Source organism: Dendrobates tinctorius, unplaced genomic scaffold (genome assembly GCF_039654945.1).
Source record: "Dendrobates tinctorius isolate UK_male_01 unplaced genomic scaffold, ASM3965494v1 ptg000083l, whole genome shotgun sequence".
In the NCBI taxonomy this organism is placed as follows: domain Eukaryota; kingdom Metazoa; phylum Chordata; class Amphibia; order Anura; family Dendrobatidae; genus Dendrobates; species Dendrobates tinctorius.
In genome coordinates this window covers 9,450,280-9,473,454 of record NW_027361751.1, presented here as the reverse complement: position 1 = coordinate 9,473,454, position 23,175 = coordinate 9,450,280, and the positions used below count along the sequence as shown (strand labels likewise).

The window sequence follows — 23,175 nt, the reverse complement described above, 5'->3', positions numbered from 1 at the left end:
CCTGCAAAGCCACGCTCCCTAGTGGCAGCACGTATCCGCACTGCCGGGACTGCATCCAGAACTCTGGGTCAGAACCCCAGGGAGTCCCTACTGATGCTTCAGTGTCACAGGCCACGCCGGAATGGGCAACTCAGATGTCTCAGTCTATGTCACAGTCCATAGACAACCTAACTGCTACATTGCTGCAAGCTCTGCAGAGTCGGGCTCCGGCTATGGACGGTACACAGCAAACGGACAGCTTGTCTCAGGAACATGCTGCTTCCGACTCTCACAGGCGTAAGCGGACCCACAGGTCTCAATCACCTGAGTCGCACTATAGCACAAGGTCGTCCCCCTCTAGGGAGAGACAGCGTCATTCCAGGTCTCCTGGGCAGTCCCCTGCCACAGACAGACAGTGCAATTTACCACAGGGATCCCCCACCACAGAAGACCCCCGCCCCAGGTCGCCCTCCAGGGATCACCTTAGCGAGGCACAGGATTCGGAGGGTATCTGTGACTCCGACTCAGATAATGAAACGGTCAGGTCCGTGGTACCTTCTCCCCCTAGCAATACAGAGCTAGTTGAGGACATAATTTCTGCCATTCATCGGGTGCCAAAAATTCCAGAGTTGCCCCCGGAAGTCCCAGAACAGAGGATTTGCTTCGAAAGTGTTCAAAAACCACCTAAGGTCTTCCCTAATCACGATGAGTTTGAGAAAATACTTACCAAACAGTTTGCGCAGCCTGACAAAAAATTCGCTAATCGCAAATATTTTGAAGCGAAGTACCTCTTACCACAGAAAGACACCAAACAATGGACAGATCCACCTGAAGTGGACCCTCCGGTTTCTAGGCTAGCAGCGCAGACTTTACTCTCTCTGCCGGATAGCTCAACCCTCAGGGACGCAGCAGACCGGCAAGTAGAACGCATGGCTCGTTCTATTTTCGAAGCGGCAGGCGACTCTCTGGGCCCTGCGTTTGCTTCAGTTTGGGCAGCCAAGGCCATCCTGGCTTGGGCCAAAAAACTACAGGAGGGTCTTCAGGCTTCAAATCCTGAACTCTCGGACCAAGCGGTCCAGATGGCAGTGGTAGCAGACTACATAATTCATGCAGCCCTGGATTCCGCCAGAGGTGTAGCGGGAATGGCATCAAACGCCATCACGATCCAACGCATCCTCTGGCTGCGAGAATGGAAAGCGGATGCGGCCTCAAAGAAGTCCCTCCCGAGACTTCCGTATTTTACTGGAAGACTTTTCGGCGAAAAGTTGGACACCATGATAGCCAATGCCACTGGGGGTAAGAGTCAGGGCTGTGGAGTCGGTAAGCCAAACCTGCGACTCCGACTCCTCAATTTCCCTTACTCCGACTCCACGACTCCGACTCCCACACATATTGCTTATATTTAAATGAAAAATTTATTGTAGTACAATGTGAACCTCAGACATTTAATCATTTTTATGATCCAATAATCAAGATATTTAGATAGAACAGAATATATATTGGTGTACTACCCGGTTTTCATTCTTTTTGGTACAGATACGATATGGATAGACAGATATGGATAAATGGATAGATAGAGCAGATTTCTAATCTGCTTTTGCTATTGAAAACATTATCTATGAGCTCAAAAACCTTTCAGGTGATGCAGTTTTTTAAAAAGATGATCAGCTTTTGCAGCTGAAAAACGTATCCTCAAAAAACACAGGAAAAACGCTGTGTGTGAATGTAGCCTTAGATCAGGAATAGAACAGCCATTTATAGGACATTTCATAACTTTCCCAAACTCCTATGAAAAAATATTCAGCACATCCTGCATTGAATTACTGTACCCAATTTATTATATAATTTAGGAGTCGGAGTCGGTCCATTTTATACCGACTCCAACTCCGACTCCACCAAAATGAGCACCGACTCCACGACTCCGACTCCGACTCCACAGCCCTGGTAAGAGTACCTCTCTCCCTCAACTAAAACCGAAACGCACGTTTAAACGAAGAAACCAGATGCGATTCCGATCCTTTCGGAATTCCTCGGGCTGGTCCGTTTCGCGCCCAGTGCAAAACCGCAACCGTTCTCCACGCAGAGACAACCCACGGACACAGCAGCGACCGGACAGGGCTTGGCAGTCGAAAGCAGGCCATGCGAAATCCAAGGGAGGAAAACCCCAGAACTTCACTTCATCATGACTCGAGACCTCCGGAAGACACCCCACCAGTAGGCGGCCGACTTTTACTCTTTCAGCAAGTCTGGCTGCCTATTACAGAAGACAGGTGGGTCAGGGAAATAGTGTCTTCCGGATACAAGATAGAGTTCACTTCCGTTCCACCGAACCGGTTCTTCCTTTCTGTTCCTCCAACACCACCAGAAAAGGCTCGTGTTTTCCACCAAGCGGTTTCCTCTCTCCTTCAATCAGGAGTTGTGGTGCCGGTTCCCACGAACGAGAGATTCCGAGGATTCTACTCAAATTTGTTCGTAGTCCCCAAGAAAGGAGGCGGCGTCCGACCCATACTGGACCTAAAACAGCTCAACAATTATGTACGGGTCCGTCATTTCCGCATGGAGTCCCTCCGGTCCATCATTGCATCCATGGAGCAGGGAGAATACCTCGCCTCCATAGACATACAGGATGCGTATCTCCACATACCAATTGCTCCCGCCCACCAAAGGTTTCTCAGGTTCGCGGTCAACCAAACCCACTACCAGTTTGTCGCCCTTCCGTTCGGACTCGCCACGGCTGCAAGAACGTTCACCAAAGTCATGGCGGCCACCATGGATGTCCTGCACTCAAGAGGCATCCTAGTCGTCCCGTACCTGGACGACCTCCTCGTCAAGTCTCCCACATTCAAAGACTGCGAGGTCAGTGTCTCAATCACTCTAGACACTCTGAGTCGCCTGGGATGGCTAGTCAACCTACAGAAATCGTCGACCATCCCAACTCGGACTCTAACATTCCTGGGAATGGTATTCGACACCGCCAGGGGCCTGGTGCTCCTTCCCAAGGACAAGACACTGGCCATCCGTCTGGGAGTTCGCACACTCCTTCAAAGTCCTCCTCGATCTCTCCGGTTTGCCATGAGAATCCTCGGCAGGATGGCAGCAGCAATAGAGGCAGTGCCATTTTCCCAGTTTCACCTCAGGGTCCTTCAACTAGCCATACTCAGATCTTGGGACAGGAACCCTCTCTCCCTCGACAGGGAGTTCAGGTTGACGTCATCAACCAGGAGGTCCCTGCATTGGTGGCTCAAACCAAACTCGCTTACACGAGGGAAGCCATTCCTCTCAGGACAATGGAAGATCCTGACTACCGATGCAAGCCTGACAGGCTGGGGGGCGGTGCACCTACATCACAGGGCACAGGGCAAGTGGTCACCGAGGGAAGTGACATTGCCTATCAATGTTCTGGAAATCGGGGCCATTCTCTTGGCACTGAGAGCATTTCATCACTTGCTTGCAGCCTCGCACATACGGATACAGTCGGACAATGCCACGGCTGTGGCATACGTGAACCACCAAGGCGGGACCCGCAGCGCCCAGGCGATGAGAGAAGTGGCTCATATCCTCCGCTGGGCGGAAGACACAAGGTCGGTACTTTCCGCGGTACACATTCCAGGTGTAGAAAACTGGGAAGCCGACTTCCTCAGCAGGCACGGAATGGACTCGGGGGAGTGGTCTCTCCATCCCGAGATTTTTTACCAGATCTGTCAACGCTGGGGAACCCCGGATGTGGACCTAATGGCATCCCATCTCAATACCAAGGTTCCCAATTTCATGGCCAGGACACACGACCCGCGGTCGCTCGGAGCGGATGCCCTGGTCCAGGACTGGTCCCAGTTCTGACTCCTGTACATTTTTCCACCCCTCCCCCTAATCGCCAGGGTCGTGAGGAAGATCAAGCAAGAGGGAGTTCCGACCATCCTCATCGCGCCAGACTGGCCCAGACGTACTTGGTACGCCGACATCGTCCAACTTACGGCAGACGCCCCCTGGCGTCTACCCGACCGTCACGACCTTCTGTCTCAAGGTCCGTTCTTCCACCAGAATTCAGGGGCTCTCAATTTGACGGCATGGCCCTTGAAACCTGGATTCTAACCCAGGCAGGGTTTTCACCGGCAGTCATTACAACTATGATCAGAGCAAGGAAGCCTGCCTCCGCCAAGCTCTATTATTGTACCTGGAGAGCTTTCTTTTCTTGGTGCGAATCTCATGGACAAGTCCCACTCCCTTATTCCCTCCCGAAGGTACTAGGTTTTCTTCAATCGGGCCTAGATGCCAAGCTATCCTTAAGTTCGCTTAAGAGTCAGGTGTCGGCGCTTTCAGTCCTTTTTCAAAAGCGCATTGCTATTAAACCGCAAGTAAGGACTTTCATCCAGGGAGTTTCCCGATTGGTTCCTCCCTACAAACGTCCGCTGGATACGTGGGACCTCAATCTGGTCCTGACAGCATTGCAAGCTCCACCCTTCGAACCTCTTAGAGGAGTTCCACTCTCCATTCTGTCTCAGAAAGTCGTTTTTCTAGTGGCGATCACCTCGTTACGCAGAGTGTCGGAATTGTCAGCACTTTCCTGCAGACGACCTTTCCTAGCCTTTCACCAGGACAAGGTGGTTCTCCGCACGGTGCCGTCCTTCCTTCCGAAGGTTGTGTCCAACTTTCACCTTAATGAAGAGATTTCACTGCCTTCCCTTTGCCCGGTTCCGGTTCATAGAGTGGAGAAGGCTCTGCATACGCTTGACCTCGTCAGAGCATTGCGGATTTACGTGTCCAGGACTGCACCTTTCCGGAAATCTGATTCCCTCTTCATTCTTCCGGAAGGTAGTCGCAAGGGGTTGCCGGCTTCCAAGGCTACCCTTGCCAGGTGGATCAAGTCCACCATACATGAGGCCTACCGACTTAACAGTTCCCCTCTTCCGGCCGGTATCACGGCACACTCTACACGGGCAGTAGGGGCCTCCTGGGCCATTCGGCATCAGGCTTCCGCACAACAAGTGTGCAAGGCGGCCACTTGGACTAGCCTACACACGTTTACGTAACACTACAGTGTTCATACCCAGTCCTCAGCGGATGCGAGCCTGGGTAGACTGGTTATGCAGGCGGCAGTACCCCAAGTCTAGGGGACTGTCAGCACAATATTCGTCCACTGCTTCCCACCCAGGGACTGCTTTGGGACGTCCCAAGGTTCTGTGTCCCCCAATGAGGCGACAGAGTAAAGGAGATTTTTGTGTACTCACCGTAAAATCTCTTTCTCTTAGCCTTCAATTGGGGGACACAGCTCCCACCCTGTTGCCCTTACGGGCCGTTGTTTCCTGTTGAGTTCTCATATTGTTCTTTGAGCTCGTATATAGTAGCCTTCTCACAGGCATGGTTATGTTATTTGGTTACGTTCCTCCTTATGCTTTGGCACAAAACTGGAGAAGGCTGACGCCGTCCAGGGGTGTATACTGCAGAGGAGGAGCAAAAGTTAATCTTTTTCAGATTATGCATAGTGTCACCTCCTAGTGGACAGCAGCATAACACCCAAGGTTCTGTGTCCCCCAATTAAAGGCTAAGAGAAAGAGATTTTACGGTGAGTACACAAAAATCTCCTTTTTATTTTTCTTACAATCTACTTGCTCCATAAAATCAAGCCCTTGTTCAACTACGTCATTGGAAAAATATAAGTTACGGCTCTTGCAAGAAGCCGAGGAGAAAACAAAAATGCAAATTTGAATAATTGCAGTTTCTTTTAATGGGTTAAGGATATCTCGGCACAAAATGGCTATGGAGACCCAGCACAATCATTGCTGCCTCTTTGGCGAAGCCGAACAGATGAGGCTACCCTCCGACCCATCACTTTGTTCTCCATCTATCTGTTTCTATAAAGCCGAGCTGTCACTCTGAGCAAAGATGGAAAACTAGTAGGTGGGAAGGTGCACTGAACGGTTTGGCGGCACCAAGCGTCTGTACTTGGTTCCAGTGATCATTTTGTGGAGCAAGATTAATTTTACAACTTCTGTACTTAAAGGGAACCTATCAGCTATTTTGGCCGATATAAGATGTGACCACTGCCTTTCAAGTCTTATCTACAGCATTCTATAATGCTGTAGATAAGCCCCCGCTCCGACCTGCAAGACAAGAAAAATAAGTCTTCTACTCACCTGGGGGGCGGTCCGGGTCCGATCGGTGTCGCAGGTCCGGGTCCGGCGCCTCCCATCTTCTTGCGATGCCGCCCTCCTGTTATTTCATGTCTCCCCAGCATCACGCTCCTGCGCAGGAGTACTTATCTTCCCTGTTGAGGGCAGTGCAAAGTACTGCAGTGCGCAGGCGCTGGGCCTCTGACCTATCCCAGCGCCTGCGCACTGTGGTACTTTGCTCTGCCCTCAACAGGGAAGCTAAGTACTCCTGCGCAGGAGCGCAATGCCAGGAACCATGAAGCAACAGGAGGGCGGTGATCATAAGAAGATGGGAGGCGCCAGACCTGCGACACCCATCGGACCAGACCGCCCTCCGGGTGAGTATAATAAAAATTATTTTTCTTGTCTTGCAGGTCGGAGCGGGGGCTTATATTCAGCATTATAGAATGTTGTAGATAAGCCCTGAAAGGCAGTGGCCGCATCTTATAGCAGCCAAAACTGCTGACAGGGTCGCTTTAAAGGGCTTGTCCAGGCTTGACTCAAAAGTCTGCAGTCACTCCGGCCACACTGACGAGACGTGCACGGATTCACTCATTTCACTTGTACTGAGTGGGGCCGCACACATCTAGTCGAAAGTGAATTAAAATCCAAAACTAATTAAAAATTAACCTTATATGTGAATTTTTTAAGACTGGAATATCCTTTTAAGCTAAATTTCCTTATAATGGATTTCACCTTGTAGTTCGTATTTCCATGACTCCAAAATATGGATATCGAGTCCGTCACTTTCAAGGCACTAGAACTGCAAAACACATGCAAATATGTGAGGATTTACCGCAGGGTTTTTCACATCTTCTGTAAAAAGCTTCTGACTAATGTGTCTGAGCACGGATGAGATCCCATTAACCTAATTGGTAAATGTAAAGACACTGTGTGAAATGTGGCAGCGGTTGCAACTAAGAAACTGCAAACGGAGCCGGGGGTCATCCAGACCCCACCCTCTGTCCAGCGAGCGGGTCTGTGCTGCGGGTAGAGCTTTCTACAGTGCGGATCAGGTAGTCGGGTATTGGACTACCAAGCCGGAGCTTGTAGTGTATTCATGGCTACTGACTTTGGTGACCAGCCTTATTGGTTTTTCCCCACCCTTTCTTCATTTTGTGCATAGAGACTGCTCCATGGCTGATCATAAAACCAAGCTGTGCAGCCATTCTTTTTCTAATATATAACTTCAGTTCTACTTGTTTTAGGAGGTTGAAAAAAGAAGAAGAGTGGAAGAAGCTTACAAGAATGCCATGACCGAACTGAAGAAGAAATCCCACTTTGGTGGACCAGACTATGAAGTATGTGTCATGTGGCCCACCCCATTCTTGTAGTGTAACTCATTGGGACATGCTGGTATGGTAGATGGATGGCAGGCACAGACCACATCACACGTGTTACAGTATACACATTACTACATTATATTGGTTTTCTTATATATTAGGAATGAAGATTCACAGCCAAAGCTGTACTCCTATCCCAGATGAGCACCACTCCTCTGCTCTTGCAGCTGTGCCTCCCGCCAGACTGCTGGCATGAACATCCAGCAGGGGTGTCCCTTGATGGCTGCAGCCAATCGTCAATATGATCGGCTGCAATCCTTTAATCCATCCAGAATGGGTATTGTCTCTTACCGAGTGAGAAGATGCCGCCCACTGATTGGCTGCAGCTATCTCATAGCCCTGATTTCTAGATCGCCAGTCCGACAGCAGGGGACACAATTGTGAGCAAATAAGTGTTGCTCTTCCTTTAGATGAGTAAAACATATATATTTTTAAATTCCACCCCTATGGCCTGTGTAGCTTGTCCCGTCATGACCTGTTGGAGAAGGGTCTGGAAAGCTGATTATTGTGACACCATGGTACTGTCCAATCCGTGGGACATGGAGACAGCAGATTCGCTCTGCTCAGGGAATAATCGTCTTTTACATTATGGCAGGAGGGACCGAACAGTTTAATTAATGAGGAAGAATTCTTTGATGCCGTGGAAGCTGCTTTGGACCGACAGGACAAGATTGAGCAGGTAGTTGTGATGCTGTGTGTCGCCTCTAGTGAATGGATTTTATGGGAAGCTGATTGGGAAACATTTCGTATCTGTACCCGGAACATTATCCCCCATAACCAGGAGGAATCTGCTCACTTTCTACTAGAAGTCTGCAATAGTAGATGCCACTAGAGTGGAGACAGGAGGGTAAGGACGACCTTTCACCAGGTCAATAGCATCAGTTTCTCTTCTGTTATACCGTCTGCTCCCCTGAGTATTCACTTGCTGCTTTTTTTAATCCTCCATACTGTTCGAGAGATTGGGTCCTTTTATTTTAATTTAATAGTATCTTTAGGGTCTTTTCAAAGGGGTGTGGCTTATTATTCTGCGAGCCACCCCTTCTTGTAAAGACCATAGAAAGTATTAACAACTAAGGCCCAGATCTAAAAAATGGATTACTCAAGAGAGCAGCAGAACTAAAGTAAGAGCAACAAATCGCCACTCTGGAGCTGGTAACATGTCCTCTTTAAGCATCCGCTGGTCATGCATGCTCCCTCATGTATGATCCCAGAAAACATACGTGCAGCACACACCTACTTCTTTAATAGTGAGCCATGGGTCAACTCCAAAGACAAGTGCTCTTCTACACACAGGGTCATTTACAAAATGTATTTCATCTAATTTTCTTGTAGTGTCAGTCAGAAAAGACCAGATCACACTTGTCTTCATCGTTACCAGCTAGTGATGCTTTCATTGGTTTGGAAAGTCACCGATTTGTTCGAGCGGTAAGTCTAATGAAAGCTGTCTGATTTGTAAAATCCTGTCTGAATGGACCCCAGCCTTTTAACCCCTTCCCGAGTTTGGATATGCCCAGTACTTCATTGAAGGGAATAACGTCATGGCTATTATGTGGCACCGCGTTTAAGGCCCTGCTGAATCTTACAGCAGAGCACCTGGGCTCGTCGTAACGGGGGAGGTTCATCTGTCCTCCCCCCACCAACTATAATCGCTGTGATTGGCTTTTCAGTATTGTACAGCCAATCACAGCAATTTCAGTTTTTCAGGCAACAGGACCGATCGTAAGCTAGAGCCTAGCACTGCCAGTGTCAACAGCCCAGCACTGTTTGGTGCAATCAGACAATGACCTTGATTGCGCCAATCATAATGCAAAGACCCAATCTGACCCCACAATGACCACTCTGCATTTCCTAATTCTGGCTTGGGAACGTTGCAGAGTGGTCATTGTGTCGTTCTGGGCCCTGTGGTGCCACAGACTTTAAGTTTGTGCCATCATTGCTGCAGGTGTTGCTACAATTCCTCACAGACGTTGCTGCTCCGCTCCTCTACACCCCCTTCCTCTCTCTAACCCCCTCACACTTTGCCTGTCTGCAGCTGAGCGCCGATCAGTGCTTGAGCGCTCATGTTTTGGCAGGCTTTTTTCTTCGTGCATCCTGCAGCTTCCGAGCTCTGATCAGACGCACATCACTAATCAGTGTTTGTGCTCTCTTTAGGCCAGGACTTTTTTTTTTTTTTTCCTTAAAGATTAATCCCCTTTTTGCACCACATTAGTGTGTTTTTACTTACTAGGACTAGATTAGGGACAGTAAAAAAATACCTTAATAATCAGCATCTACTACATTATTTTGTACTGAATCTACTCGGGGTTGGTGTCGGCTAGCAAAGTGGGGAAAAAAGAAATCACATCTGTCATCCTACAGCCATTGCATGTTGATCAGCGACACACAGCACTAATCAGTATCTGGTTGTTTTCTTTTTTCACACACAAATTTTTCTTTTAAAAACTTAGATTAGTTGATGGGACTAAAATGTACTGTAGTGATCTTTGTCTACTACAGTAGTAATTTTTTACTGAATATAGTCAGTGTCAGTTAAAAAAAAAAATTACTGAGCGCCCAGTAATCTTTTTTTTTTTTTTTTTTTTTTTTTTTTTTAATATACATACTGACGTCTGTTTTGTAAGCTTTTTATTTTACCAACTTTTTATATTTTTATTATATTGTTATCTTTCTTTACAGCAGACAGACACATACACACAGCTGAATAAAATGTGCGACTCACAAACGCAAAGTAACATTTTTGTGAAAAAAGATAAATGTTCCCTGTTTTCCTTCCACATTGCTTTAGTTCCTGTGAAGTACCTAAAGGGTTAATACATTTCTTTTGGGTAGTTTCTGTCAAATAGGCCCTTCACTCAATTCGATTGTGATGTGGTCCCTTAAAAAAAAATAGTTTTCTAAGTCTTGTTGGCATTACAGAGTTATTGCCACATAAAGTGACAGCGGTCAGAATTTTAAAAATTGGCCGGGTCAGGAAGGTGAAAACGGGCTTTGGGGTGAAGGGGTTAAAAAGGGGTTTTCAGTCTTCAGAAACCATCGATCCCCAGGCATTTTAGTTGGTTTGCTTTAATAACAAACTGCTGCTGCTCCCAGTGTCTGATACTGTCACGGATAGTCACCTATTTTACTGATTGGCTGCAGTGCTTTCGATGTGACGTCAGCGCTGCAGGCAGTAGCAGACACCAGGAGCAGTGGGGGAGACTCAGGGCTGCACCTGAGGGTGAGTGAAGCACAGTTTGTCTGTTTTGTGGGGTTTTCTGAGAACTCCCTTAAATGCTCCATGTTAATCATTTCTTGGGAAAGGACTGTGTTGTTCTGCAATCTGGTTGTACTATCCGAATAATGTGTTTGTTTGCTGCAGGTCGATGAGATGGTACAGAACCACATGACTTATTCGCTGCAAGATGTTGGCGGAGACGCAAACTGGCAACTTGTTGTAGAAGAAGGAGAAATGAAGGTAATTTATCATACAAGGCCCCATAAAAGCACTACATTTTCCTGCTGCTGACTGACAAATCTTATCTTTGCAGGTTTATAGAAGGGAAGTGGAAGAAAATGGCATCGTTCTTGACCCCCTGAAGGCCACTCATTCTGTGAAAGGAGTCACAGGGCACGAAGTGTGCCAGTACTTCTGGAATGTGGATGTACGCAACGACTGGGAGAGTAAGACCATTTCTACAGTCAGTTATACTACTGTTTTCTTTCTATCTTTTTTTGCATTTTACTCACATGGTTTTTATGTTTCTTATGTCCCGACAGCAACCATTGAAAATTTCCATGTTGTTGAAAAACTATCTCCAAATTCGATAATAGTGTACCAGACGCACAAGGTATGTTATTCTCTTCCACTTCTGAGCCGGTTACATTATTTTTCTGCAGATCCTCACCACCGCTTCAAAAAACTGCTACAGATTAAGGCAGATCTGGGGAATCTGAGATATTATTGCCTAATAACCGTAATCAGCGGCAAAGGAGGATTAAAGGGAGGTTGTCACCCCATCTAAACACAAATTAAGTTCACAGTCATATGGGCGACTTGGCCCCTATAAGAGTCATTGCGTTTAGTGTATTAATCTCTTTAGTCTCCAAATAAACACGGTTTAATCAATATACATTGTAGGATGTTTGAATCCTTAGGGGTACTTCACTATATATATATATATATATTAGTGAAGTACCCCTAAGGATTCAAACATCCTACAATGTATATTGATTAAACCGTGTTTATTTGGAGACTAAAGAGATTAATACACTAAATGTGTGTGTGTGTATATATATATATATATATATATATATATATATATATATATATATATATATATATATATATGTATTATATTAGTGTGTATATATATTATCTTGTTTTGTGTTTGGGAGCACTGACTATCTTTAAAAGGTTATTCCCATTTCCCACAATAGCATTATTTTTGGACAGTAAGTCTATTGTTAAACCCATTATGTGATTTTCATTAAAGAGAAAACATTTCCCAGCAGCACCCCCTGCTTCTCCTAAGTGCTGCAGGCCCCTTCCTCTGCTCATGGAGATGCCACACTCGATAAGTGGGACAGTGCAACATTTTCGGCCATATTACCAATATGACGCCAATACATATTTGTAATACGGTTGTTGTAATAGTGTAAAATATGGGTATGTATTGTGTTTCCATAGTACTGTCTGTTTCATGCATAATAGCAGCATGTAAAAATGCACTGTAGACATTTTAATTTAAGTACACTATCCCCACCCCTCCAAAAAAAGAAGTCAGCAGGATCAAAGAGTGTGGTCAGAAATGTCCGTATATTCAGGTGCTTAATGGCCACTGAATTTGCTGATGTTTCTGTTCACTAATGTCTATACAAGAAAAGTATTCCTGTCTGACACATACAGCTCTGCAACAGCTATATTGTACAGACGGTGCTACAAACATCGTACACATGCACAGTACTATAGTGTGTATGCAAACACGTCCACTAAAGTCATAGCATGCACACTCAGATCTGCTATAGCCAAAGCACATACAGTTCTGTCAGTCATAGTGCCCGCGCACACGCTGCTGCAGATGTCACACAGACACTTGAGGCACAACCCATAACCCACAGTGTAGGGGCAGACGACGCCTGCTGTGAACATCCCCGCTCACCTCACATGTTCAGCCGGACCTGCAGATGGGCATGCAGTACACTGGCAGTCTATGCAGTAAAGCACCATAGAAATGCATGTACTCCATCATTACCATTGAGACTACAGGGGAACATTTCCAAAGGCGACTGTAGAGTAAACTGATGGGGTAACATTTGCAGGCTGGTCTGCATTTAACAATGCTTGGTATTGGTATCGTATGTAATGATGCTTGTAGGCGTTTTATGAGATCACCATCTACGGTTGAAGCAGAGAGCTGCTATAGATATCTCCATGTCAGTATATAAATGTTAGTTTTCAGAACCAGATATCCCACATGAAGTAGTAGTTCTAGGATTGGGTTTTGGGCATCCTGTCGCAAATCCGATTAAGGAACAATTTTGTCCACTTCTTGAAGGCCAAAATGGCTGTTCCTGGGCACCAGTAGAGAACGGTGCTATTACTACAAACGCTGCAGGAAAAGAATAACTGAAGGATCTAAGAAATGGTCCCTTTACGAACATGATAGAATCAATCCAAAGGACGACTAATGGTGGTTAACCTGTAATGTGAGTGTTAATGAAAATGGCCTCTTCTGTGATTCCCAGAGAGTGTGGCCGGCTTCTCAGCGAGACGTCTTGTATTTATCCGCCATCCGTGTGATACCAGCTGCTAGTGAGAATGAGACGGACACTTGGATCGTGTGCAACTTCTCGGTGGACCATGACAACGCTCCTGTGAGTATATGGCGGCAGGTTAGACTGGGATTACCGCTTACATCTGCAAGAAAGCTATGGTGGATTATAAATCCCGATCTATGCTGCCGGCCCTGATGGAATTCAGCAAGTTCTCATTTTTATTTATTTTTTTACAAGAGTAATAGTGTGTTTTGTAATAACCAACCAGACAGGCCCACTAATACCAGGCATGTATAGGAGTCTAGTATTGGGCTTCAGAGGGGGAAATGCAATTTCTTTTTGGCCTGAAGGCACCATATGGTCACAGCTGAGGAGGTGGTGAAATTGCCTTTCTCACAGTAATGAGCATCTGAAAAATGCTTTACTGAATGCTCAGAATTTTACCTTGTGCCTATTTTTGTGTTTTTTGTTTGTTTTTAAGCTTAACCGGTGTGTACGTGCCAGAATCAACATCGCCATGATTTGTCAGACTCTGGTTAGTCCACCAGAGGGCAACAAAGAGATCAGCAGAGACAACATTCAGTGCAGAATTACATACGTCGCTAATGGTGAGATCCACTGTCCCGTGCTTGGTTTGATGACTATATATTGCCAGCCCCCTGCTCCGGCCATTCTGCTGTGGCCTTAGTCCTATTCCTGCATCTGACCATCTTAAGTTTATTTGGTTCTTTTTTTTTTTAATAATGGTCTGTCGACATGGTAACTGCTAAGTAATCTATCCGGCATTGAGTTTTGATTTGTTCTTTCCTTTAGTGAACCCTGGAGGGTGGGCTCCTGCCTCTGTACTACGGGCAGTGGCCAAACGGGAATACCCCAAATTTCTTAAAAGGTTTACTACATATGTGCAGGAGAAGACCTCAGGCAAATCTATACTTTTCTAACAATTGCCAGGTAAGACGTGTTTTCTGGAATATTGGTCTTTGGTGTTAAGACGTGATTTAGGGCCAATTGCAGTTCAATTCTATAGGGCTTTTGCTTAAATATAGGTTGATAGATGGTAGCTTTTAGATATGAAAGCTTGATGACTACCTTTATGGAATTTATATGTAGTACTGCATATAACCTTCTGGTCAGATAGTTCCCATGAGTTACCCTGCTTGTTAACCCATTAGGAATGATCACTACAATACTGCGTTACCCCTCTACTTGAAGACTAGTCCTTTCCAGACCACATCAAGTCAATTTATGAAACGGAGGCGCTCAGTCTCCGCTGTGTAAATTACCCATACACTTTCATTAGATGCGGTATAACCGCATTATCTTCCTAATCACATGCGTATGAAGTGCGGGAACGTAGCTTACTATTCGTGTACTAATTTACATAATGGTGAATCTTATGACACAGCCAGAAGTACATGACACAGGAAGTGGAGGAAAGCACAGAGACAGGCCGTCTCCTTTTTAAAATTAATAATACAAAAAATAGCGTGGGGTCCCCCTATATTCGTTAACCAGCCAGAGTAAAGCAGACTACTGGGACTGGTATTTCTGGCTGGTAAGGATCCAATATCGATGAACCTTACCAGCCTGATAATACCAGGCGGCAGCAGTTTGCTTACCTTGGATGATTCGAAAAAATAGTGGGATCTCCTCCAAAAAAAATACCATGGAGTCCCTCTAATTTTGTTAACCAGCCAAGGAAAAAGCATACAGCTGCGGCCTGGTATTCTCAGGCTGGCGGTCTATATGACACCTATCCATTACTAATCCTATAGTTACATGGTAAATAAAGACACAGACAGTCTTTTAATTGAAATAATGCCACAGACTCCTTTAATAGCTCTTAATTAAACCATACTTGCTGCATCGCTTATTCCACCAACGCCCTTGTCTCCTGGAAGAGAATTAAAATAGAAAAGCAACAATATCCTTACCTGTCCACCAAGAAGATATACATACTGTCCCATGACGAGTCCAGCTCTACTACATCTGGATGCCTTTGGCTGAACGGTGGCATTATGCTACCGTTCAGCCTGACATCCAGAATACAGCGGAGCTTGAAGATGATCACCAGAGAGAGCTCATTCCCCGGTGGTCACGTGAACGATAGTTATCGCGGTTAGCTGACCGTGAGAATTTGGTTAGTGACCGGAGATAACCCCATCCCCGGCGGTCACGTGCACTGCAGTTCTCCTTCCTGAACAGGCCAATTTTTTAATTTCTGTCAGGTTATCGATCGCGAGAACTGCTGTGCAAGGTGAACTTCCTGCTGAAACAAGGTACTCCATTATTTAAATTGGTACACATGCATAGTAAGCTGCGTTCCCACATTTAATAGGCATGTGACTAAGAAGATAATGCGGTTTTACCTCTTCTAATGAAAGTGTATGGGTAATGTCTGTCTTAATAGGTGAGCCGGAGGCATCCATACACGCTATAGGGGGCATGGGATTTCTTGAAATCCCATCCACTATGCTGTAACTTCTGGCCACTGCAGGTTGGACACTGCGGATGAACGGAGTGTCCAACCCACAGCCTTTACTGACCGTGGGAACATACCCTTAGACTCATACCTCCTTCTTGTTACAGAAGTGCTTTCCAGGAGACTTATCACAGACAGGATTACAATGACAGGTGACACTTCTGTACACAGCTGATAACACAGGATCCACCATTCATAAAAAGCAATGTCACAGCTGACCCTGCCTCCATTACATTCACAATGACCTCTGCACATGCTCATTAGATGCATCAATAAAAAAGGGTAACACTAATTGCCACAGATAAAAAATCAGATGGCACAAGGAATGTGGAGTACAAAATGTAAACAATTTTACTCATATTAGAATTCATATATCATACAATCACATATAGATGCCTCAAATTATCAGAAAAATCGCTGGAAACATGGACAAGGAAAAATCACTACATAATCAAATAGCTAGACCAATAATTTGTGCTAAAAATGGCATATAATACCCAAGCAGTCATATGTAGGACCGCTAAAAATCCATATTATAATAAATGCCCAAACTGACAATTAACATCCTAATCATAGTACCTGGATTTTGCTGAAGCGGATCAAGTTCTAACAGCCTAAAGGGTAAGCCATAATGATGCTACCAAATGTAAACTTAGCGATACCTGTGTATATATGTGTCCACGCTGTCACCGCGATCTACCCCGACGCGCGTTTCGCCTCTTCTTTCATGCCCCCGGAAGAAGAGGCGAAACGCACGTCGGGGTAGATCGCGGTGACAGCGTGGACACATATATACACAGGTATCGCTAAGTTTACATTTGGTAGCATCATTATGGCTTACCCTTTAGGCTGTTAGAACTTGATCCGCTTCAGCAAAATCCAGGTACTATGATTAGGATGTTAATTGTCAGTTTGGGCATTTATTATAATATGGATTTTTAGCGGTCCTACATATGACTGCTTGGGTATTATATGCCATTTTTAGCACAAATTATTGGTCTAGCTATTTGATTATGTAGTGATTTTTCCTTGTCCATGTTTCCAGCGATTTTTCTGATAATTTGAGGCATCTATATGTGATTGTATGATATATGAATTCTAATATGAATAAAATTGTTTACATTTTGTACTCCACATTCCTTGTGCCATCTGGTTTTTTATCTGTGGCATTTAGTGTTAGATTGTCTTTGCGGAATGTACCCATGGTTGGTGTTGGGTTTTAAGGACTAATATGTATTATATCAATAAAAAGGTCTAAATTGGCCTATCGATGCTAATGTACATGGAAAAGCAGGAGCAATTTGTCTAGAATATCTCCAGTAGCCAGTGTAAAATCTGCAAGATTTTTATTTTTTTTATACTGATTTTGATACTGAGGAAAAAAAAGAAAAACAAAACCTGATTTAAAGGATATATCTGGAACTTTGTAAAAAGAAAAAAAGTTCCTAAGCACTAACAGACAGGTGGTTGCAACCTATGTGCCTGTTGTGCCTGGCACCATTCTTGGTCGACCCAGAGTGGTCACTAACCGCTCCTGCCGGCAATTCAGCTGCTTTATGTCAACAGAGCAGCACTTCCTCTTCCGGGCAGCTCTGCTGACAGGGCTGGACTTCTGGCGTCATGCTTATTGACAACCTGCTCCCCCAGTTAGACAGCGGGGATACGACTGTCAATCAGCATGATGTCAGCAGAGCGGAACAGAAATGAAACTTCTGCTCTGTCGACGTGACATCAGGGGAAGTTGCTGAATCCCCTGACAGGAGCGATCAGTGACTGCTCTCTGTTGGCTGAGAACGGTGTCGGGCACAACAGGCAGTACGCAACCACCTGCCTGTTAGTGCTTAGGGGTGGTGTGTTTTTTTTTGTTTTTGTTTTGCAAAGTCCCGGATATCCCCTTTAAACACCAAGTCATTTCCTGATGACTCTTTCCCTTTTAAAAGTAGTAGGGTCTCTTGTAGCAGAGATTTGAGGGTGGGGGAGCAAGGATTTGTTGAAATTTTTAATGGGGTAAATATGGTAGCTGTTCTCATGTCCACAACTGGAGGTGACTGATGCTGGTGACGTGACATCTGACAGCCACTTGTTGGGTATCCGTAAGTACCATGCATGCCTGATAACACCTGCTAACAGGTGGACACACCAGTTGATCAGCAGAGGGTCGCCATGTCTGCAGCACCGCTTATCTCTCAATGTGGAAGTAAGAAGCCCTGGATAATACATAAAGATGTGCAAATTGTTGAAGTTATGTTAAAAAAAGAAATGAAAAAATGGTGACCAATTAATCTGTTTATTTTTCCTAACTTCTTCATGACTGGGCCAATTTCTGTTTTTTACCTCCCAGTCTTCCCAGAGCTCTAGCTTTTATTCTTCCAATATAGCCATATGAGGGCTTGTTTTTTGCCGTACGAGTTGTACTTTTGAATGATCTGTCAGATCACATCATCGCTGCATATAGCAGAAATCCTGTCTCCTTTGAAGGCTGGCCAGATTCAGAGTTTCAATGGAGCTCTGTAATGACCAGTACGGGAGTTTTCAGTAGGCCCAAAGCTGCGAGTCCTCTCCATGCACGCGCTCCAGACTTGTACATGTACAGCAGATGTCATGAATGGGTTCAAAAGTCTAATTCTGATCGCTATGAGTAACTTGACCAGCTTTTTGTGACACTTTTGAGCTTGAGCGATGATGGCATCAGTCTGGCATATGACTGCATATTTTTGCCATCTACCTACAGGTCTGACATTTATCTCACTGTCCTGTGGGTTGATGATAAATCATTAGGCTAATCTTAATGAAATTCATGGTCAAAATTATTATAACTGTACTAGAAGAATATTTAGAATTGAGAGTCCTCAGTGGTTGATACCTTTTAATGGCTAACTGAAAAGATGGTAACACATTGCAAGCTTTCGAGACTACTCAGGTCTCTTCATCAGGCATTGACTAATGCAACATCTGAAGAGTCACATATTTATACACAAGATATAAATCTAAAGATATAAATATGTGATTCTTCAGATTTTGTATTAGTCTACGCAGGTCTCTTCATCAGGCATAGTCTCGAAAGCTTGCAATGTGTTACCATCTTTTCAGTTAGCCATTAAAAGGTATCAACCACTGAGGACTCTCAATTCTGAATATTCTATCTACTGGCTAACACGGTACAAAGATGTATATCTTTCCTATATAACTGTACTAAGTATTTATCTTGGGGCTACAAATTGAAAACGTGTAGCGTGAAAGTAGGGATCGGTCATGAGCTGCATTACGTAGCTGGGATGACGTGGATACAGCTGACTTGTATCGAAGACTCATTGGTATTCTTAAATGGCTGCTTGTATCGGACCAGTGACACTATAGAGTCTCTTAAGCCCCCGTCACACATGGCGATCTCGCTAGCGACTAGCAAGCAAGTTTTGTGACGCAACAGCGATTTCACCAGCAATCTCGCTGTGTGTGACACTGACCAGCGACCGGCCCCCTGCCGCTTATCGCTGATCGTCCTGGAATGGCCAGGACGGTTTTTTGATCGCTAGTCTCCCGCTGGCCAGCACACATCGCTGCGTGTGACAGGCGGGAGACCAGCGAGCAGGAGCTGGTAACTAAGGTAAATGTTGGGTTTCTAAGAGGCGCACAGCGCTTAGTAACCCCATGTGTACCTTAGCTACCAGCACGCTGGTGCAGGGAGATGGTAACCAAGGTACACATCGGGTTTCTAAGTGCCGCGCGCTGCTTAGAAACCCAATGTGTACCTTGGTTACCAGCTCCCTGCACCAGCGCACTGGCTTGTAACAGACACAGTGGGTAACTAAGCGACATGTGTCACTTGTTACCCCCGTGTTGCTGGTGCTGATCGCTGGTGAAGCTGCCTGTTTGGCAGCTCACCAGCGATCATGTAGCGACACACCAGCGATCCTGACAAGGTCATATCGTTGTCGGGATCGCTGGTGCGTCGGTGTGTGTGACGGGGCCCCTTAGGCAGGAGAGTGCCATATGCAGAGCCGCGTTGTCCTGCCATTACTAGATCACATCATACAATCCTTCTCTAGATATAAAGTATCTGCTGCTTACTCCATACATTGACGTCCTCTTCTCTCTAACAGTCCCGTCTCATCTTGCAGTGAAATGAAGAGGCGGTATGAACATTCCACGATGGATCAAGCCTTGAATTTTCACCTTCAAGATGGAGTTTGTGATCTGAAGCCCTTTTTTATATATATATATTAAATCTACACATGGAGGCATCTTCCTGAGGAGACTGAACAACAAACACTATTGGACTTCTGCACCTTTCTGGACTCTTGTAAAAATTCTAAACCTACTAAATAACACGATTGCGTTTTCTTACGATCCTTTTTGATTTTGCTTGCTTTGAAGCGTCACATGAAATTAGGATGGAGGCTTTAATTTTCTACAACCAGAAACTGCTTACCTACCATAGGCCTGTAAAAATAATAAAGCCATAACTGTCTTGTGTTTCTGGGCATGGCGAGGGATATACGCAGAAACACGTGGTCTTTTTCAAGGGGTTTTTTTTTAAGCCAGGTTTTGGGTGGAAGGGTATTGGGGTGGTTTTTGTTTTGGGTTGTTTTTTTTTTTTTTTTTTCTTTTCTTTCTGTGCTAGCCGGTGGCTAGCTGCTGTGATGGTAATAACTGAGGGCTGTTTTAAGCTATGGCTTTGCCTTTCCTTGTGGAACGCCAATGAAGACTTAAGTCTGATGGAGTTTCACGAAAAAAAAAAAAAAAATTCTAAGAAAGCTTTATTTTTTTCATAAATCTATATATTTCTATTTGTATTTTAGTTGCATTAATTACTTGGAGCAAAAATGTAAGTGTGTTCTGTAACTTGATCCAGAAATTTCACAATCACTCCTTGACAAGATGGGAATCTATTTAGCAAAAATTGGGTCCTCTCCAGACGTCTTATCTCGTTCAGGGTGTGCAGGCTGTCACGTTTTTTTTTTTTTTTGTTTTTTTTTATAGATAGTGTTTTTGCTGCAGCTTCAATCTCTGGTGCGACTTGAACTGTCTTACTTCATGCCTCTAGCGGAAGTACAGCTGTGAATGTATCCGTCATCTAAACACAATGGAGGCCGCCATGTTGGTGGAGGGACACGTTAGTGCCTCGTGCTTCAGTCAGTGGATCCCAGTGAATTTCTCATCACAATGTGCTTGCCTCCTGTACAGGCAATAGGTACAATATTAAATGCTGCAACCTTGAGGCCAGGGGTCCCTAATCCCAGCAATCAACCCATCACTGGCGAGCCTTTTTAATGCCCAGAAACTTTTTTTTTTTTTTTTTCCGTATTACATTATTATTTTAATACTGTTTCTGCTTCTCACATCTTGTGGCGAATTTTATTATATTTTTATTACCATTTTCTGTCAATTGATCCACTAGTGATGAGTTGGTATACCCGTTGCTCGGGTGGTCTCCGAGTATTTTGTGTGCTCGGAGATTGTGTTTGTCGACTCAGCTGCATGATTTGCGGCTGCTGGACAGGCTGAATACATGTGGGGAATTGCCTCTGTTTGTTAGGAATTCCCACATGTATTCAGGCTGTCTAGCAGCCGCAAGTCATGCAGCTGTGTCGACAAACACTAAATCTCCGAGCACGCCAAAATACTCCGAGGACACCAGAGCATGCTCGGAAAAACCCAAGCAACGAGTATACTCGCTCATCACTACTTGGCACAGTTCTTACCCTTCTGTTTGAGTGCAATATCCACAACCCTACGTCTTCTAGGTTCGCTGTACGATAAAAGGGGAGAACTGCGCATTTTGCGCAAGATGGCTTGTTAGGTTTGTTTGTAAACCCCTGTTCGGTGACAATCTTGCTTTAGTGGGATCTGGTAAGGGGCTTAATTCTATAGGTATGTGGAGGAGGGGGGCAGGGGAACACATACTTCTGTGCAATTAAGCACTTATTTGAAAAGGTTGTCCAAAAGGTTTTGTCCACGTGTCACAAAGTGAGCTGCTTCCTGAGCCGACAGTCTTCGAAATCCGTCTAGCGGGTGCACAGTCTAGATCCTCGTCTCAAACACGTTCCACTCGAATGTGTGTTAATTTGGAAATCCTTCCAATCGATCGTTCCAGCCTGCAATGTAAAACCCTTTTGTTTTAATCACGGTCACCGTCCGTAATATGTTTACCATCCTAGTTATTGTGAGTGTGGTTGGGAATCCCAGCGTGCTCCTCCTTGATTCATATCGGTCTTGTGCATCTGTCGAAATACATTTACCGTATATATTGGGGTGTCCCTTACCGAATGATTAACCTTTTCATAAGCTAGGTAACAATGAGTATATGGAAACAGATGTATATAATTGGAGTATTGTGTAAAAACTTTATAAACCACCGCCCACAGGCTTTTTGTGCTTTGTTTGGGGGGTCTTGGTCCCCTGAAGCTTTTCACGGGATGGTTTGTTACTTGCTTTTAATTGTATACAACGCACATAACGAAATATACATATATATATATATCTATATTGCCTTACCACTACAAAGCTCTGTTCAAGAAATGATCAAGAAGTAGAAGTGCCTACGTGGTAATGAGCAGATAACCGGAAGTCTAGACAAATATTTTAAATGAGTTTTGTGATTTTTGTATTAATTTTTTTTTTTTTTGAAAGGCCACTCATCCTGGTATGTAAAAAAAAAAAAAAACAAAAACAAACCACCTAAATCTAGTTAACGAATGTTGAACATGCTCGGTTGCATCTGGTTAATATCGTGGACTTTGGCACTTTCAGTGATGGAAAAGCCTGCAGTGCGTTCAGCCATAATCCATTGCAAACCTGACCAAGAGCTGAATCTGAAAGCTTTATTTTACAAAAGGCTTATGGGACGTTTACAAAATAATATATAAATCTTAATATCATTAGTTGCATTTGCACTAAATGTGATGTACTTTTGCTATTCTGTAAATAAATGTATTACACGAAGTTATAGGCATCCTGTTTGTATACTTAGCGAACGCACATAAATCTGTATGTTGTGTTTGTATGGGAAAATGAATCATAGGTGTGCACAACGCGAGTAGACAATGAAATTTTAATCTGATGAACAAAAGCGAGATGCATTTCTTCTCGTAGGATTGACCGATGCAAGTGAGTGAGAATCAGGGCTGAGGAGTCGGTAAACCAAACCTCCGACTCCTCAATTTCCATGACTCCAACTCTCCCAAAATGGGCTCCGATTCCAAGACTCCGACTTCACAACCCTGGTGAGAATTATAAGGCGTCTCAATCCAAGGTCAGGAAAGTTGTATCATCTCTCTGAGGTTGGGGTCATGTGAGAGAATCGGACCTATTATGCTAATGTTACTTGGCTCAAACGCTGATACAGTAGGATTCAAGTGTCGTTGCTTTGATTTGATACTCTCTCATGAAAGAATAGTATCATCAGTGCGGAGAAGTCGGAGAACTTAATTTCTCCATCTTCTTCATTCTCTGTGTCCGCGGTAATCGGACT

General features: G+C 44.7%; 1 protein-coding gene across 3 annotated transcripts in view; it reads left to right on the top strand.

Moving 5' to 3' along the window:
* The window catches only part of CERT1 (ceramide transporter 1), an 83,312-nt gene extending 60,666 nt beyond the window's left edge, over positions 1-22,646 (top strand). For 2 of the 3 annotated variants that reach the window (XM_073584097.1, XM_073584095.1), the window contains exons 8-17: positions 7,334-7,426; positions 8,064-8,147; positions 8,801-8,893; positions 10,827-10,922; positions 10,996-11,128; positions 11,225-11,295; positions 13,193-13,321; positions 13,704-13,830; positions 14,036-14,173; positions 19,823-22,646. In XM_073584097.1, coding sequence (XP_073440198.1) covers positions 7,334-7,426; positions 8,064-8,147; positions 8,801-8,893; positions 10,827-10,922; positions 10,996-11,128; positions 11,225-11,295; positions 13,193-13,321; positions 13,704-13,830; positions 14,036-14,163 — 954 coding nt within the window. In that variant the 3' untranslated portion in view covers positions 14,164-14,173; positions 19,823-22,646. Of the gene's footprint in view, positions 1-7,333; positions 7,427-8,063; positions 8,148-8,800; positions 8,894-10,826; positions 10,923-10,995; positions 11,129-11,224; positions 11,296-13,192; positions 13,322-13,703; positions 13,831-14,035; positions 14,174-19,804 lie in introns of all 3 variants that reach the window. The other variant, XM_073584096.1, reaches the window with a different exon arrangement.
* Positions 22,647-23,175: the final 529 nt, after the last annotated feature.